The 16,383-nt window shown below is 43.3% G+C and overlaps 3 protein-coding genes across 5 annotated transcripts in view; 1 reads left to right on the top strand and 2 right to left on the bottom strand.

Moving 5' to 3' along the window:
* LRP1 (LDL receptor protein 1) overlaps positions 1 to 4,913 on the top strand; it is a 69,769-nt gene extending 64,856 nt beyond the window's left edge. For both annotated transcript variants that reach the window (XM_064695867.1, XM_064695866.1), the window contains 6 exons: positions 36 to 422; positions 593 to 1,406; positions 1,464 to 2,028; positions 2,093 to 3,422; positions 3,488 to 3,614; positions 3,675 to 4,913. In XM_064695867.1, the coding sequence (XP_064551937.1) occupies positions 36 to 422; positions 593 to 1,406; positions 1,464 to 2,028; positions 2,093 to 3,422; positions 3,488 to 3,614; positions 3,675 to 3,827 (3,376 nt within the window). In that variant the 3' untranslated portion in view covers positions 3,828 to 4,913. The remainder of the gene's footprint in view (positions 1 to 35; positions 423 to 592; positions 1,407 to 1,463; positions 2,029 to 2,092; positions 3,423 to 3,487; positions 3,615 to 3,674) is intronic.
* A 3,704-nt stretch (positions 4,914 to 8,617) lies between these two features.
* Positions 8,618 to 9,156, bottom strand: LOC135437871 (uncharacterized). Its single transcript, XM_064695950.1, has one exon. The coding sequence runs from the start codon at positions 9,033 to 9,035 to the stop codon at positions 8,631 to 8,633; it is 405 nt and encodes a 134-aa protein (XP_064552020.1). The 5' UTR covers positions 9,036 to 9,156; the 3' UTR covers positions 8,618 to 8,630.
* An 894-nt stretch (positions 9,157 to 10,050) lies between these two features.
* dpn (deadpan) lies at positions 10,051 to 14,400 on the bottom strand. 2 transcript variants are annotated; one of them, XM_064695788.1, is made up of 4 exons: positions 13,776 to 13,794; positions 13,482 to 13,705; positions 12,889 to 12,984; positions 10,051 to 11,425 (listed from the first exon to the last, which is right to left on the bottom strand). In XM_064695788.1, exons 2-4 carry the CDS (start codon positions 13,605 to 13,607, stop codon positions 10,265 to 10,267), a joined length of 1,383 nt encoding a protein of 460 aa, XP_064551858.1. In that variant the 5' UTR covers positions 13,608 to 13,705; positions 13,776 to 13,794; the 3' UTR covers positions 10,051 to 10,264. The 2 variants fall into 2 exon arrangements, with proteins under 2 accessions (XP_064551858.1, XP_064551857.1); XM_064695787.1 differs by having other exon boundaries at positions 10,052 to 11,425; positions 13,482 to 14,400.
* Positions 14,401 to 16,383: the final 1,983 nt, after the last annotated feature.

The raw sequence follows: 16,383 nt of genomic DNA, 5'->3' as shown, positions 1-16,383 counted from the left end.
CAAACCATGTCATTAAAAACCTTTAACTCTTACAGATGCAATTCGGGTCGCTGCATACCGCTCGCCTGGCGCTGCGACGACGAGGTGGATTGCCCCAACGGCGAGGACGAACCGCCCAGCTGTCACACTTCAAAAGCCACCTGTGATCCCACATACTTCAAGTGTAACAACTCCAAGTGTATACCCGGACGTTGGCGCTGTGATTATGAGAACGATTGCGGCGATGGCAGCGATGAGCTCAATTGCCAGATGCGCAACTGCTCCGAGAGCGAATTCCGTTGCGGCACCGGCAAATGCATCAAGCACGATTTCCGCTGTGATGGCGAGATCCACTGCGACGACAGCAGCGACGAGATCAACTGTAACATCACCTGCAAGCCCAATCAGTTCAAATGTGCTGCATTTAATACCTGCATTAACAAGTAAGTTTAGCTTTCTTTTTGAACCAAAGCTAAAGCTGCCTCGTCCAGGGTCAAGGCTGGTTACCTCTTACAAAAACTATTTCGAAAACCTTACGATTCCATTATAAGCAACGCTTATAACGCTTCATGCGAAGACAACCAGCTAAGCGAGTCTTTGTCTTCTCTTTTAGACAATATCAATGTGATGGTGATGACGACTGCCCCGATGGTTCCGATGAGGTTAACTGCACATGCCCGCCGGATCACTTCACCTGCGGCAATGGCAAGTGCATTATGTCGCGCTGGAAGTGCGATGGCTGGGACGATTGTCTAGATGGCAGCGACGAGAGCTACGGCACCTGCGCCCATGTCCATTGCCACTACAACGCCTTCAAGTGTGCCAATCTGCTTTGTATACGCAAATCGGCGCTTTGCGATGGCGTCAACGATTGTGGCAACAACGAGGATGAGTCGGATCAAGTGTGTGCCGCGCTGCCCAAGTGCCGGCACGATCAGTTCCAGTGCGAGAACGACGACTGCATCTCGAAGAACTTCCGCTGTGATGGGCAATACAATTGCATTGATGGCTCCGATGAGATGAACTGTCAGCCCCCCGTCTGTGGATTTGGCACATGCTCACAAATTTGTATTGAGAAGAAGGCGGGCCACTACAATTGCAAATGCACGACGGGCTATCACAAGGGTGCGGCCAAGAATGCTACGTGCTTGGCATCTGGGCCGGATCAGATCCTGCTGTTGGCGTCGGAGCAAGAGTTCCGCTTCATATTGCCCGCCAAGCAGGAGGGCACCACTGTCGTTGGCTTCTTCCAGACAGATAGCCTAAAGATTGATGTATTCGACATACTCATCAGACCAAAGGACACGCTTCTCTTCTGGATTGATTCGCATCATGGCAAGGTGCATACCATGAAAATTGCCACGCCCCACGTGGAGGGTACGGGCGTACGTGTGCGTCGCGATCTCAAGGAACTAACTGCATTCAATGTAAGCCAACCGGGGTTTCCAAATTTAGAATCTAATTATTTAATATCCTCTGTGCAGATACCCGATCTGGATGATCCCAAGTCCTTGGCCGTGGATTGGATAACTCAAATGGTTTACATCGTTGACTCGCGTCACAATCAAATCATAGCCACTGACATTGAGGGCAAGAAGTACATCTCACTGGTGTCCACGGGCATGAATCCTACGGATATTGTGCTCGAGCCGGAGTCCCGTGTCATGATTTGGTCCACCCTAGAGAATGGCATATTGGTGGCCTCATTGGACGGCAACAACAAGAAGAGCCTTGTGGAGCGCGATGTCGGCTGGCCAATTAGTCTCTCGATAGACTATCCAACGGGCCGCCTATATTGGGCCGATTATCGCAAGGGCACAATCGAGACGTGTCGCTTGAACGGCAAGGATCGCAATGTGGTGCGACGCTTTGGCAATCGCGAGAAGCCGCAAAAGATCGATGTGTTTGAGGATTATCTGTACATCAAGCTGTACGATCAGAGCATCATTAAGATGAACAAGTTTGGCAATGACAATGGCACCTACTTGCTAAAGGGTTACCGCTCCTCGGACATTGGTATTCTGCATCCCATGAAACAGAATCGAAATAGTGAGTGTAAAACTCTGATCACACCATTCGAACCATTATTAAGATTACTTAAAACTTTTTCTAGTAAGCAATCCGTGTGCCAAGGAACCCTGCAAAGCGTTGCGCGCACTTTGTATACTCTCGACGGAATCGGCCAGTGGCTACAGCTGCAAGTGCCCCAACGAATATGTGATGACCGAGGAGGGCGTTTGCAAGGCACACACTGATATACCCAATTACTGTCCGCTGCTCTGCAATCTAGGCACATGCCAGGTGGTGAACCACGTGCCCAAATGCATTTGCCAGCCGCAGTTTGAGGGCGAACTCTGCGAGCATTACCGCTGCTCTGGCCACTGTCTGAACTATGGCCTGTGCACGGTAGCGCCACAATTACCAAGATTGCAGGAGCCTCCGCCGCTCAAGTGCACCTGTCCACCCAACTGGTCAGGTGCGCGTTGCGAGGTTTCCGTCTCTGATTGCCAGAGCCGCTGTCACAATGGCGGCTCGTGTCTGGTCTCCGAGACCGAGGGCATGAAGTGCAGCTGCCCAGACATGTATGTGGGTGACCAGTGCGAGCACTGTCTGAATCTGACCTGTGAGAATGGTGGCATTTGCCGTGAGACTCTCACTGGCGCACCACAATGCGAGTGTCCCGATGGCTATACGGGCAAACGCTGCGAGTTTAATGAATGCGCCGATTTCTGCAAGAATGGTGGCACCTGCAGAATTGGCGCCAAGGGACAACGCCAGTGCAAGTGTCCCAGGGGCTACTATGGTGAACACTGTGAGGCGAACTCGTGTCGCGACTTTTGCCAGAATGGCGGCACCTGTACGGATCGTGGCCACCAGCTGACCTGCACCTGCCCCACACGCTACATTGGCGATCGCTGTGAATCCGATCTGTGCAAGACCTCCATACCGCCACGCTTTTGTGATGTCTCTCTGCTGCCATCGCGCAATCCCTGTACTGGCATCATTTGTGAGAACTCTGGCACCTGTCATGTCATCAAGGGCATCGCCATGTGCAACTGCACAGATCAGTGGAACGGTGAATTCTGCACGATGCCCGTGGGCGAGGATAATCCCTGTGTCCACTATTGTGCCAATAGTGGTGTCTGCCACCTCAATGAGTACACGCTGCCGCACTGCACCTGCGTTGGCGAGTGGCAGGGTGATTTCTGTGAACTACCGCCGCATTGTGTCGGCGAGTGCAGCGTCTGTCGGACGGGCAGCTCCATCAATGAGTGCTTGTGCGACAACAAACGGATTGTGCCCTGCCTGGCTGAAAGCGCTGTGGCTTTGAGTGGAGAACAGGAGCGTAACGAGTCCGCCAGTTGGGTCTCCGTGCTGGCGGTCATCTTAGCAGTGACCACATCGGTGCTGGTGCTGTTCGGCGGTGTCGTTTACTTCCTCAAGTAAGTTAACACTTGAAACGGGCAAACTGTTCCAAACTGTTCTCTAATCTTCCATCTGCTTGCAGAAAACACCGCATTGCGCAGCCATTTTCACATGCTCGCCTCACCGACAATGTGGAGATCATGCTAACTAATCCAATGTACCGCGGCGATGCCGACGAAGCGCCGCCCTTCGCTCACGAAGATGATAAGGTAATGCCCTGCAGCTTCCATTGAGGAAACAGAAATAATTTATTTCCCATCTATTTGCAGGGAAACTTTGCGAATCCCGTCTACGAATCAATGTACGCTGATGCCATAGCGGAACCAGCCATTGCAGAAATATCGCACAGCACGGCGCCAGATGAGAGGAAGGGTCTGTTGCAGCACACGCACGACGAGACGCACACGCCGGATATACTCTGATGATTGAGCCATTTCAGTCATGATCGGGAGCTGTGCTAAGCACAGCCACAGATTGTTGTACACTTAAAACACATACTCTAGCACACATTTAAATCCAAATGCAAACCGACTTGAATACGAACAATGGACTGATAGCGTAGCCATATTACGAATTTTGTAAACATTTTGTTTCCTTTTTTTTGTGTTGGGTGGGGGGACGGGAGGGGAGTGCGGCCCTACCAAAGAGCGCTAAACCTAATATGCAACTGTGGCGTCTCCTTGCTCCTTGTCTAATGTCCTTAAGAATGATGTCCTTATACTATAACTTATAACATTTCTTGTCATTCTTTTTGTTTAAGCGCCTTTTCTAATTGTCGCAAAGTTTACAACAAATTTGCCTTCCCTACATATTGATTTAATTTTTAAAAACACGTATTTGTGCATTTGTAAATTTTGTAGTTCGTAGACTTAGTTAAAGTTCACGTGCAGCTAAACGAAACTCAATTTTTGTAAATATTTTTTTTAATATAACGCCCAATGGCAGCCTAGTTAACATTTAAATCAAGCACTAAACGTTTTGCCAATTAGTGAAAAATATTGATATTTAAACGAATACAAATTAGCAATCAATTGTAAACGAAAGCTAATGTTTTGAAATTAAACAGAAACATGTAAAATGCATTTAAATTAATTTATTAATTGATCACAAGCAATTTTAACGCACAAAACAACCAAACCGAAAACAAGAACCAGAAAACGACACACGACAGAAATTATAACGAACAAATTGCATAGTCTAAATAGCTTAAGGAACATTTAAAAATATATATATATATCTCTTCCGATATGCATAACTATATTATATTACATTATTTAGTTTGTCACTTTTTAACGCAATCGAACGAACGAAACGATATTCTGTATAAAACATAATGCTCAGTCAAAAGCCAAATTTTAACATATACAATGTAAAAATTTAATAACTATAGCGTATACATAATAAATGATGTATGTTAAGCCAAGTGCAAAACGTTTAAAAACGTTAGATGTGCACAAAATACACATTCAAAAGCAATTGTAAAAATAAATAAAAATTAATTTCAAAAATTTTATTCAATATTAATGGGAGATTATGAAAGAATGCTTATGCTTACATTCAGCAGTTACGTATAAATATATGGATGTGTTAACTGAAGAAAAGCTCGCATTTTATGGTGATTTTTTTGGATGTTGCTGGTCAATAAAAATCTGTGCCACATTAAAACTACTAAGAAAGATTTTAAATAAAATGGTTTTTCTCATACCATCACAAAATTCAAACTACTATCTTATATAACCCGGCCTTGCCCGTGGCACGTATGTTATAAAATCAAAGTTTTCTAAAAGCTTTGAAAATGATTTTGAAACTGATCGGACGGGAATCAAACAAACTTAAAATTCACCAAAAAAAACTTTGAAATGCATTTTCCACCGAAGGAGTTTAGATTTTGCGAGAAATGTGAAACACGTCTCTAATGATTTTTCTTATAGATCTTTGGAAATAAATTTGAACACAAAACGTCATCCACCAAATCTTCGACCCCCATTTGCACCAAGGAGGGATGGATTTTTCAAAAAGTGTGAAACACCCCTCAAATAAATTTGACCATAGATCTTTGAAAATTAGTTTGGGGCCGATCGGATGGTAAACAAAAAACTTTCATACAACCGATTTCCGCCAATTTACCACTGTTGCGGGTGGAATTTTCCAAAGCGTCGAAATACGTATTCATTAAGTTCTTATTGAGAGCTTTGAAAATAAGTTTGAAGCAAATCGGACACAACTTAAAACTTCGCACAAAAAATCTTTAAATCGCATTCCCCACGAAGAAGTTCGAATTCTGCGAAAAGTGTGAAACACGTCTCAAATGATTTTTCTAATAGATCTCTGGAAATGAATTTGAGTGCGAAACGTCACCCACTAAATCTTTGACCTCCATTTCCACCAAGGAGGAATAGATTTTTCAAAAAATGTGACACACCCCTTAAATGAATTTAAGCATAGATCTTTAAATATGAATTTGGGGCCGATCGGATGATAAACAAAGAAGTTACATACAAACGTTTTTCGCGATTTTTCCACACTTGCGAGTGGAATTTCCCGAAACCCCGTCTTAACGTGCACCTACATCACATAAGGTAGCTACAGTGAAAATTTCAGCTTCCTAGCTCTTACGGTTTGGGCTGTGCGTTGATCACCAATCAGTCAGTCAGTCAGTCAGTCAGTCAGTCAGTCAGTCAGTCAGTCAGGACAAACAGTTTTATATATAGAGATATATTTATTTTTTTTTTTTTTTGGCATGATAAGAATTTTATATAAAATCTGTCTTTCGTTGACAATAAATCTATTCTCTACATATATGATTCTACATATATGGATGTACATTATAAAAAAATCAAATCAAGAGATTTACAACATAAATGATTTGCAGAAAATAGAAAAATAAAAAGTTGAAGTCCCAAAAAGTCTCGAAAAATGTAAATCTCCCACAATTTGAGAAGTAGAGTCAACTAATCTCTCAGGTAGAGTATGAACAACGAGAATGCATATAATATTATATTTATATTCTCTTTGGTATGACCCTCTCTCAAAACCGATCTAACATTTTTTGTCGCAACCGATAGGAAAACTGCTAAAAATCTTTTTCTAATACATCTTTAAAGCTAGATTTCCGAAATTTGTCAGACAGATACTCATGTGCTCCTCTAAAGATTTGGCTTATATATTGCAAAAATCTATATTTCCTGAAGTAACTTGTGGTTACAAGAAGACTTTATCGACTGATTTAAACGGAGAACAGAGTATTGTAATGTCGGTTGCACTTTTTTGTTTTATTTAAAGGCTTCCCTTGGTTGAGTTTTATTACGAATGAACCATTCCAACTTAAACATATTTTTATTTTAGTTGTAAGCCTTGGTGCCTATCATAGGATTTTGAATAAAAAACGAATTCACTTTTCCTACTTCCTACCAAACATTGCCATATGGCATCTGTTAGAAAAATCTCAGTACGAAGCGGAAGTAACTTTCAATTTTTCTCGGTCAACCTTTTTTGTTCCTTTTTTTTTTTTTTGAATGACGCAGGCGAGGTGCGTGAAAAGGGGAAAAAAGCCTGGAAAATCGACAGTAATTTGTTTCCTCTTATGAGCCACATGCTTACGGATGATATTAAAATTTGTAACCACTCAAAATGCAGTTTGTTAATTTCCCCATTTTCTATATTTCAAGTGTGCGACGCGTGGGCACTTCCGCTTAAAATTTGTTAGGCCTTTACCTGAAGGACTCTATTGACCCAATGGAGCCTTGCGGCTGGGAAAATGTTTTTCCTGATCTCAGAGCTGTGATTTCGTGCATGCAGCTCTTACGCAAAGCTGAAACCTCGCTGCTATCTCACGCATATTTACTGTGGGTTATTGATATGCTCCTGTATGCATTTCAGATGCACTTGTTGGCCACAGGACCTTAACATGTTTATCAGGGCCCATTCACAGCCATTGGGTCGTGTGAAAAATGCAAGCGATTTGAATTTGCTCGGCACAGGTAGTCGGTAGAATTCATTTCATCCTTTGCTCTGGCAAAAAGGATCACCTTGGGTGTATGTTAAGTGTCGGTCGGTGTGTGTGTGTGTGTGTGTACGTGTGTGTGTGTGTGGGAGAATTCCTGTTAAACACTGCATGACTTTGTTGTTTGTTTGTTTGCAAGGATATCTCTATTATAATACAAACGAGATTTTTGGGTTTAAGCTGAATTTAACTGTGGGAAAAATTGTTTGTCTCAATGTTTGGCAAGTTAATTACAATAAAATGGGCTGAAAGTAATGCAAAGGATGTGCGAATTAGAAACTAGTTTTTATCTATAGAAAACTTGAGTATCCTGTGCTGCTTCGGGGCGATTCTATTGCGCAATTGAAACCAGTAATTCCGCACTAGGGAATCATCTATTTTTTCTCCAGTTAACCAGTTTTCAGAAACTGCGCATTTGTCCAGCTGGACCTCACATGGCAGCCCACTTCGAGGCCAGAATTTATGCAACTATCAAGCCAATAAGTATGCCAAGCGAATTGCAATGCCAGCATAAAAAGATTCCCATTCCCACAAGACGTAGGGAAAACGAAATCAAAAGTAAAAACAAAAGTGATAAACCGTAACGAAGTGCACAGGAATTCCATATAGACCGCCGACCAGCAAAGAGAGAGAGAGAGAGGGAGATAGAGAGAGAGAGAGAGTGTGGCCCAGCATCAAATCACAGCAAACACAGACAAAGAAAAAGGATCAACAGAACAAGTGCAATGCAAACAGGCGCAAAGCAAACAGCGAAGCGAGCACAGATAAAAGATCTCGTAAATGTGTGTGTGTGCATGTGTGTGTGCATGTGTGTGCGTATGTGTGTGGGAACACGACGAACAAGTGCAACGGTATTTGAAGACTGCAAAAGGATAATAGCGCTAAAAGGAAATGAAAATTATGATAATTTTTTGTTCTTTCTCACAGCAGATCGGATAACAGCAGCCACAGCCGTCGTGTCGCTATGATTGAGTGTGGGAAGTTCGAAGGCGAACGCGAAGGCGAGTATGCCGCAGGGACGGAGCCGAGAGCCGAGGGCGTCGCCAAGCTGGATGTGTCGCTCGACAGCCACACGCAAGGCAGCCGCAGGACATGGGGTCGCTGTGCGGCGGCTACTACGGAAGTGATTTGAATTGGAAACGAAAAAAAAAAAAACGGCATTATCCTTGAGAGCGAAAGGATGTTAATCAATTTTATTGAACTGCAATTCATGAAATCACTTTTACTTTGATTTCTCACTGTGCTGCGTATAGCCAAAGAGCTCCTTGAGCAGATTATAGATAATCATTTGTCGCGTCACTTCCGCCTCATATTTCATATACTCCTTCAGGCGATGCTCCTTGAACAGCTGATCGAGCAGCTCGTATAGCTCCATCTCCAGAGCGCGCAACGAGATCTCCAGCTCTGGCGTGTGGGTGCCCGATAGCAGGGCTTGCATATAGACATGGGATATCTTCTCTAGAGCCGCATCCAGGGAGTTGAGCATTTTGTCCTCTGGATTGTGTGCCAGATGAGCGGCGGGTCCTGCGAGCTTTGGTGAGGCGCGATACTCAGCATTAGCCGCGATCAGCGGTAAGAATACCAGGCAAATCAGCCAGAGCTGATTTAAAACTAACTTTACTTGCATGACGAGACTTTAAGCTAGGAATTTTTGTGTTTTCTAAAACTTTATCGAAGATCGAGGCACGCCTATTCAGCCCGTCCAGCTGAGGATCACTGCGTGCTCTGTTGCAATAACTTTTGTGCGAGCTGGGAAATTGTGTCGTCAAAATTAGAGCACGACGTCTCTTTATATACTGGAAAGATCTGGCACAGCCCATCGGGGTTATCAATTCACTGAATCGTTGCAAAAATGACCGACTATGTAGTCGAACAAGGTTACTTCCGCCAATTGGTTTATATTATCAGCGGAAATTTGTGCAAGTATAAGCTTCCGTTCTGCTATGGGTCAAGGTTGGGATCACATTATAAATATGTTGGTTTAGATTTAATTCCATGTGGCATTCATGTTATTCCATTCATGGGTTTTAAAATCAATTCAAATCAACATTTTATACCATTACGATTCCAATGTATACAGAAATTAATATAAAGCCAAAAAATCAGTTTCAAAAACTTCACTCAACCATTTCTGATTCTTTTCATTTAAAGATAATATTAAAGCAGGAATTAAAATCGTTTTAATTCCAAATCAATTCTAGCTAAATCAATTACAATAGTTAATGCCTTTTTCTTCCATTTATACTTTAACCTAAAAATTAACCCATTTAAAAAATGTAAATAACCATTTTTTTTTTTGCTTATTTGAAGCAATTTTGCTTATTTTATTTGTTTCACTTTTATTTGTTTTGCTCAGTGGAAATGCAGCTGGAACAACTCCATAAAGTATACTAAAATAAAATAGTAATAACCTCTAAAAATGTTAGCTGGAAACATGAAAAATTTGACGCTAAGATCTACATAACTTAGTTAAAAATTCTTGCAGTTAAAATTTAAATAATGTAATAAAGAACATTTAATATTAATCAAGAATATGCCATGTTGCTAAAATACATAATAATAATAGTAATAATAATAATAGATAAATGCTTAAACAAATTAATACAAATTATACAAAAATTACACAAAAAATATACACGCTTTAAAAAATCACAGCTGAACTTAAAATTGAAGAAAGCGAAACATGGAAAATGGAAAAACTTAATGGAAATGTGAACAAAATTGCAATGAAAATAAATTAACAGATTGTTTAACTTGAGAGAGTGAGAGAGAGAGAGAGTGAGGGGCATAAACTTAACATAAAACATAGACAATATTTGAGAGGATGTTGCTGCTGCGGATGCGGCTGCAGCTGCGTCACCAGGGCCGCCAGGCGGAGCTGGACTTCTCGATGGCGGCGGCCAGGAATTTCTTAGACGATGGTTCGTCCGATAACGAACAATCGCTAGAATCGGCCTGCTCGTGCTCCTGCTCCTGCTCCAGTTCCGCCTCGCGCATCCGCTTGGCAGCGCCACTCTCCTGGCCGCTGGTGGAGCTCACCTGCTGCTGTTGCAAGTGCGAGCGGGACGTGTTGCAGGCGGAACCGCTGGTGTCATGGCTGCCGCCGCTGAGATTCAGGGAGCCGCTGCTGTTGAAGGAGGTCTCCGCGCTGGTGGGCGGCGGCGTGGAGAAGACGCCAGCGAAGCTGTGCTGCTTGGCCAGCAGCAGTTCCGCCTGAGCCGCACTCGTTGGCGAGGCAGCACGCGACTCATCGCCGTGGCTCTGGCTGGAGATGGAAGAGATGGGGCTCAGGGGCGGACTGCTGGTTGTGTTCTTGGCGGCAACTGCTGCAATTGTTGCTCCGCCTGCTCCTGCCGCCTGCAGCTGCGTCTGGGCGGGCGCTGTCGGCTTGTTGAATGCGCTCAGCCTGAAGCTTTGGGCGTAATCACTCAGATGTGTGGGATTGGCAATGCTGGCCAGCGCTGCACTGGCTGCATTCACTGCCGCTCCTGGCCAGACAAAGGGCGCCGGCGCGGGAGCCGCTGTCGTTGTTGTATTTGGCATAATTAGCGCAAACTCGCCCGAGGGCAAGCGGGAGGGTATCAGCTGAAGGCCGCCCATCTGTATGGCTGGAGCTGCTGCTGTGACGCCCTCGCGGCTGCTGTTGCTGCTGCTGTTGTTGTTCAGATCTTGTGGCAGTGGTGGGAACAGGGGCGCAGCGGCGCCTGGGAAAATGGCCGGCATCTGACCGCGGTAGCCATTGTTGAAGTTCGACATCGATCCAATCTGCTCGAGGCTGTTGGCGCAGTTGTTGAGATGGGCACTGAGACGCTGACGCACGCCCGGCTCAATGCCATCCATTTGGCTGACATAGCGATTCACCTCCTCGGCGCACTCGACAAAGCCCGTCTTGAACTTGTGCACCACACCGGGATCGGTCTGGATGGCCATGTTTAGCTGCTGGCGCTGCACTGACTGCAAATGCTTCACCGTCATCTCGAGTATGTCGGCCTTTTCCAGCTTGGTATGTCGCGCCGGCTAAAAACGGTAGAAGAACAAACAGATAATGATGAGCTCCATGTCGTTCGGTGTTCGGTGTTGTTGTTGGGTGTCGTTTTGGCTACACTTGGGGCTACTCAAAAGTGGATAACAACTAAAGCAGAAGCCGCCCGGCTAATTGTTTTCGTGCATTGACTAGGACCAGCGACCAGCGACCAGGCCAGACCAGGCCAGACCAGAGCCAGCCAGAGACCCGCAGACACAAGGCCCTATAACAAGTTCAATGCATGGGAAACAAGTGAAACACGTAAGCCAGCAGCTGAATGGCAGCTGAACGACTTCAAAATACCCTATAAACGCATTTTAGGGAGCGAGTTTGTCAAAAAATGCCAAAAGCTCAAATTGTAAATATAACTCATATCTTCTCAATTAACGGAACTTTAAGCTTATATTTGTTATCTGCAGCTGATTCTGCGCTCCCACCCACAGTCCGTGCTGAATGTATATACCCTGGCTGGGCTGGCTTTTCAGCTATAGGGCACAAGAAAAGTGAATGATGCAGACGCTTGAGCACGTTTCTTGCCTCATATGTCCAACTATTTGTAATCTACCTCTGTTTCTGTTCTACAGTCCACTCCAGCGAATATCACACGCCCCAAAGCCGCGCGGCCACTAAGCTCTGCGCGAGGCGCTGATAGAGCGAGCGAGCGGGAGAGAGCGAGACAGGTACACGTGAAGAGAGTGGCCACAATCTGTTTGGCACTTCTTCTGCGTACGTTCGTTTCTGCTGCCGCTGGCTGCATATTTTGCAAAAGTTTCCCACGCAGGTCGCCCGCTTCGCTGCCCTGCCCTGCCTCACCCCCGCTCCTCCGTGCGCCGTCTTCTTGTCATGTCTGCATCTTTTGTTTACTTTTGCTTTTTCTTCAATGTCTTTCTTATTTGATTTTTGGTCGTTGCCTGCAGAATTCTGCTACACTGGCGTCGGCATCGGCGTCGGCGTCTTCGCTTCGCTTCTATCTCATATTTTTTATGTGATTCTTTGTTGCTGTTGTTTTTTTTTTTGTGTGTTTCTCACAGCAGGATCTACTGGTGGCTCCTGTGGAAACAGGTTTACAGTCTCTCTGTTTGTCTGTCTGAGATTTCTGCGTAATTTCTCGACTTGTTAACACTTTTGGTCTGACTGACTCGCCATATCGTCATCGTCGGCGCTCTCTTGTAATGATCATCAATAAAATTTAATACTCAATTAAACTGTTGGCTCTTCTTTATTTTATTTTTTGTCTGTGCGTCTGTCTGTTGTAGGAGTCTTGTATCCTTTTGTACTTTTGCCGACGCCCAGACACACTTGAAATTTCTGAGTTTCAGAAATTTATGTGTTTTATGACACCATTTATAAGGAAAGTGAACAAATCTCGGACATAGTTTCTAAATCAGTGGCTTTCAATTGGGCCCTGCTCTGCTCTTTTTTTATTCCACCTTGATGTTTTCTTAAGGATACTTACGTCTTTCTTCATTGCCTCCAGGATCAGCGATTTGAGCTCGTTCAAGCAGTGATTGATACGAGCGCGACGCCGTTTTTCCATAATGGGTTTGTTAGTCTGCAAAAATGAAATTTATAACAAAAGTGAATAATTTGTGATTTTAAATAAAAAAGAGATGAGGAACCTTTTTAGATGAATTGATATAAATAAGAAATTATTTAGCCAGTTCTTTGGAAATGTCTAACAAAATTGGTGTTGAACGAATTTAAAACACGAATTTTCAAATGTGCGCTTTATGATATCGTATACAAAACAAAAATCCCAATATCTATAAAAATTGTAATATCGCACGAATACAAAGACATTTATATATCTAAAACTAAGAAGAACACCAATAAAAAAAATTTAAAAACAAGACAATTTTTTATAAAGTTCCCCAATAAAAAGCAAAACTATAATATTTTTTAAATGTTTCTCAAAAATGTATACAATTCTTGTGCAGGCTATTTGAACTATTAACCAAAATTCTACCCAATTTAAGTGTAATAATTAATCTGACTAATAATTTGTTCTGTTCTATCCCTATCCATCCTATGAAGTCGAACAAAACTCACCTTTCTCAATTCCGCCTTGGACAGACCATTTGGATTGGCCATACGCCCATTGCTACCAAAGCTGTCGCTGTAGCCATTGGAGCAGTCGAAATCATCGTCCGAGTTAAGATCGTGTTTGTAATCCATTTTTGTTTAATTGCTTAGTTGATAATCCAAAAGTATGGTATGATGAGGGAGAGAGTACTTAATCCAATCAAATGACAAGTTCTTTTTTAAACACAACACTAAATGTTTCACAACACAAAAACTTTGGTTGAAGTACGAATAAAGGTGTCAACAACTTATTGCACGTACTTTATTGAAATGTCCGAACAGATAAAACTTAACAAAATGTTACGCGCTTTATTTGATTTAGTTCATTTGAAACGATTGTGAGTCTTATGTATGTTTTACTGTAGCTGCGTTTCAGGACGAGCGGCAGACAACCGCGCACACGGAACGCCAAAAGGATACTGATCCTCGTCAGAGCTAGCGCGTTGACTAAAAACGATACGCGACGAGCGCAAAACGAGTCCGAGACGACTCGTTTACCTGAGCAGCGACGGCGGCGGCGACGACGACGCAGGCGCAGGTAGCCATGAGAGCCGACCGACCATTCGCTCTGCAGCGCATTTGGGGTGGTTCTGCAAACGCGCAGGCGAGAAATTCCAGCGCAGTCAACTTAATGCTCAAAATGAAAACCACTCAAATGCCGACTGAGTTTTAGCTAAATTGTGTGAGTGAGTTGAGCTGTTTGGTAATCAGCAGAGTTGTCGAACATTTGCAATTTGCGTGCTACACATAAAAAACTAATACGCTCAAATTTTGCAAACAAAATGCAATTAAATTAAAAAAATCATACTTAACTCAACAATTTTTAAAATTCTAGCAAAAATTGGGCTGCTTTCTATACCATTAAATAATGGTAAAGTCTGAAATTCGTGGTATACTTAACTATAAAATATGTTTTAAAACACAATTTAATAATACAAATAAAATAATGGTTAATTCAAAGCATTCAATTATTGTTTTATATTGTTTATCGACTTGGACATTTTGAGTTTAAAATTTTAGTCTACTTAACTTGAAGTTTTTTTTGAAAAATCAACATTTACCTCAAACACTTCCGATTTTACCACAGAGTTTAAGCATTTTAAAATTAAATAAGTTTTTCCTATTACAACTTGATTTGAAAATCCAATATTGTAAAAACTTGTTTAAATATTGTTAAATAAGTAATTTATTGAATGCTTTCTTGAAATTTGCTCTGTGAATGTAGAGTTTCTTTTCGCTACAAATGTTTCAGCTGTATGCAAGCAATCGGTCTTCGTCTCTGCTGCATCCAGGTACTCATGCGAATTAATTTTCGCTAGCCACCCCTCAATCAATGCTGATCATTGGGCGCAATTCATTAAAAATTCCTTCAGAATGCTCGAAGTTGTCTTGCGCCTAGACTGTCGGGCAGGCTGGCAGGCAGCTGTCTTGGCAGACTTTGAGCAACCCCCCTTAAGAAATTTCCCTATCTAGGGGGTTGCGATATTCAGCCTGGTCACGGGTCAATCATTAGTTGAAGCTTACCTGACTTGCCAGTTTGCGCAGGGATTGCTGTTTGCAACACCCCAAAATCGTAGGGCTCTTGTAGAAATTTATTGCTTTACAATGTTGGCAGGATTTAGATGGACGACAATGCAAAATTGTCAATAACCCGGTTTTGGGCCATGCGCCAGCTGACAGCTGACAGTCTAGCGGCCGCTCGGTTAGCCAGATTTAATGGCACCCGTCATAAAAATATTGCGCCGCCTGGCAACCCTGGTTGTGCAAGCCAAGCAACCCGATTGCACTCAGCTGGCGCGCTAGTCAATTTTTGAGTGTAAGTCCCTTTGCCCGGCCCGAGTCGAAAAAAAAGGGGCGACAGTTTTGTAAATTGAATAAGCACCGCATTTGACTATGATCGCTAGGTATATGCAAATGTATACATTTATTGTCTCTGTGGTTAACCCCATAATGCAAATGCTGATCAAGTGTGATCGACTAATCAGTTCTCTTAAATGATATGTAACGTTCTTCTTAATAAGCTGCATTTAGCTGCAAATTTGGCAAACTTTTTCCCACGACCAAACTCAATAAAAATCATGAGCTGGCAAAAAGCAAAAAAAAAAAAATGAGCAGCCGAACCGCAGACTCATCACACATATGGGGGGTTGTAACAATCGGACTCGCACTTGTGAATGTGGCTCATTTGGTCTTGTCTGGGCCGATCGCACCGGTCGGTCACACACTCGAGACTTGAGAGTCGAGAGTCGCAAGTCGCCAATCTTGAGAAAATGAGAAACAGAGATTGAAATTCTATAACGAAACGCGCTGCATACAAAATCAAAGTTCAATATCAGCCCCAGTCCCAGTCGCAGACCCAGTTCCAATCCAGATCCCAGCGGCAGTAGTATCAGAGTTGCTTTGGCTTCCTTTACTCATACGGTTTTCGGGTTCGATCTGGGGATCAAGGTAAATGCCGTTTAGTGTGGCACGATCGCTGATCGGTAGCCGTCTGTGCTGTCTGTGCTGGGGCTTCCTTGTGCCTTATTCTTAGTTGCGTTTTGGTTTTCGTTTTTGTTTTTCTTTTTTATGCCCCAACGCACGATTTACACATTAAAACACTTTAATTTTTATTGTATCGAGCGATTGCTTCCCTTTTCTTACTCTCCTTAATCAATCCGGCAGCAAGGTAGCATATGTGAGACCTTTCGCAACCTCAAATTAGTGCCTGCGGCTATATGCTGGGGTATATATTTTTAGCTGCGGTTTTTTTTTCTGTGGGAACTGCAGTTATTATAGGCTGTGCTGCACCCACACCCACATCCACACGCACACCCAAAACTCCAAACACTCTGCACACCCCCAAAAACACACATATAATGAGCATGAA

This window comes from Drosophila montana, unplaced genomic scaffold, assembly GCF_035044405.1.
Source record: "Drosophila montana isolate Dmon_TW-CO22-7 unplaced genomic scaffold, ASM3504440v1 contig_3833_1, whole genome shotgun sequence".
Classification (NCBI taxonomy): Eukaryota; Metazoa; Arthropoda; class Insecta; order Diptera; family Drosophilidae; genus Drosophila; species Drosophila montana.
This window is presented reverse-complemented; position numbering and strand designations above follow the sequence as displayed.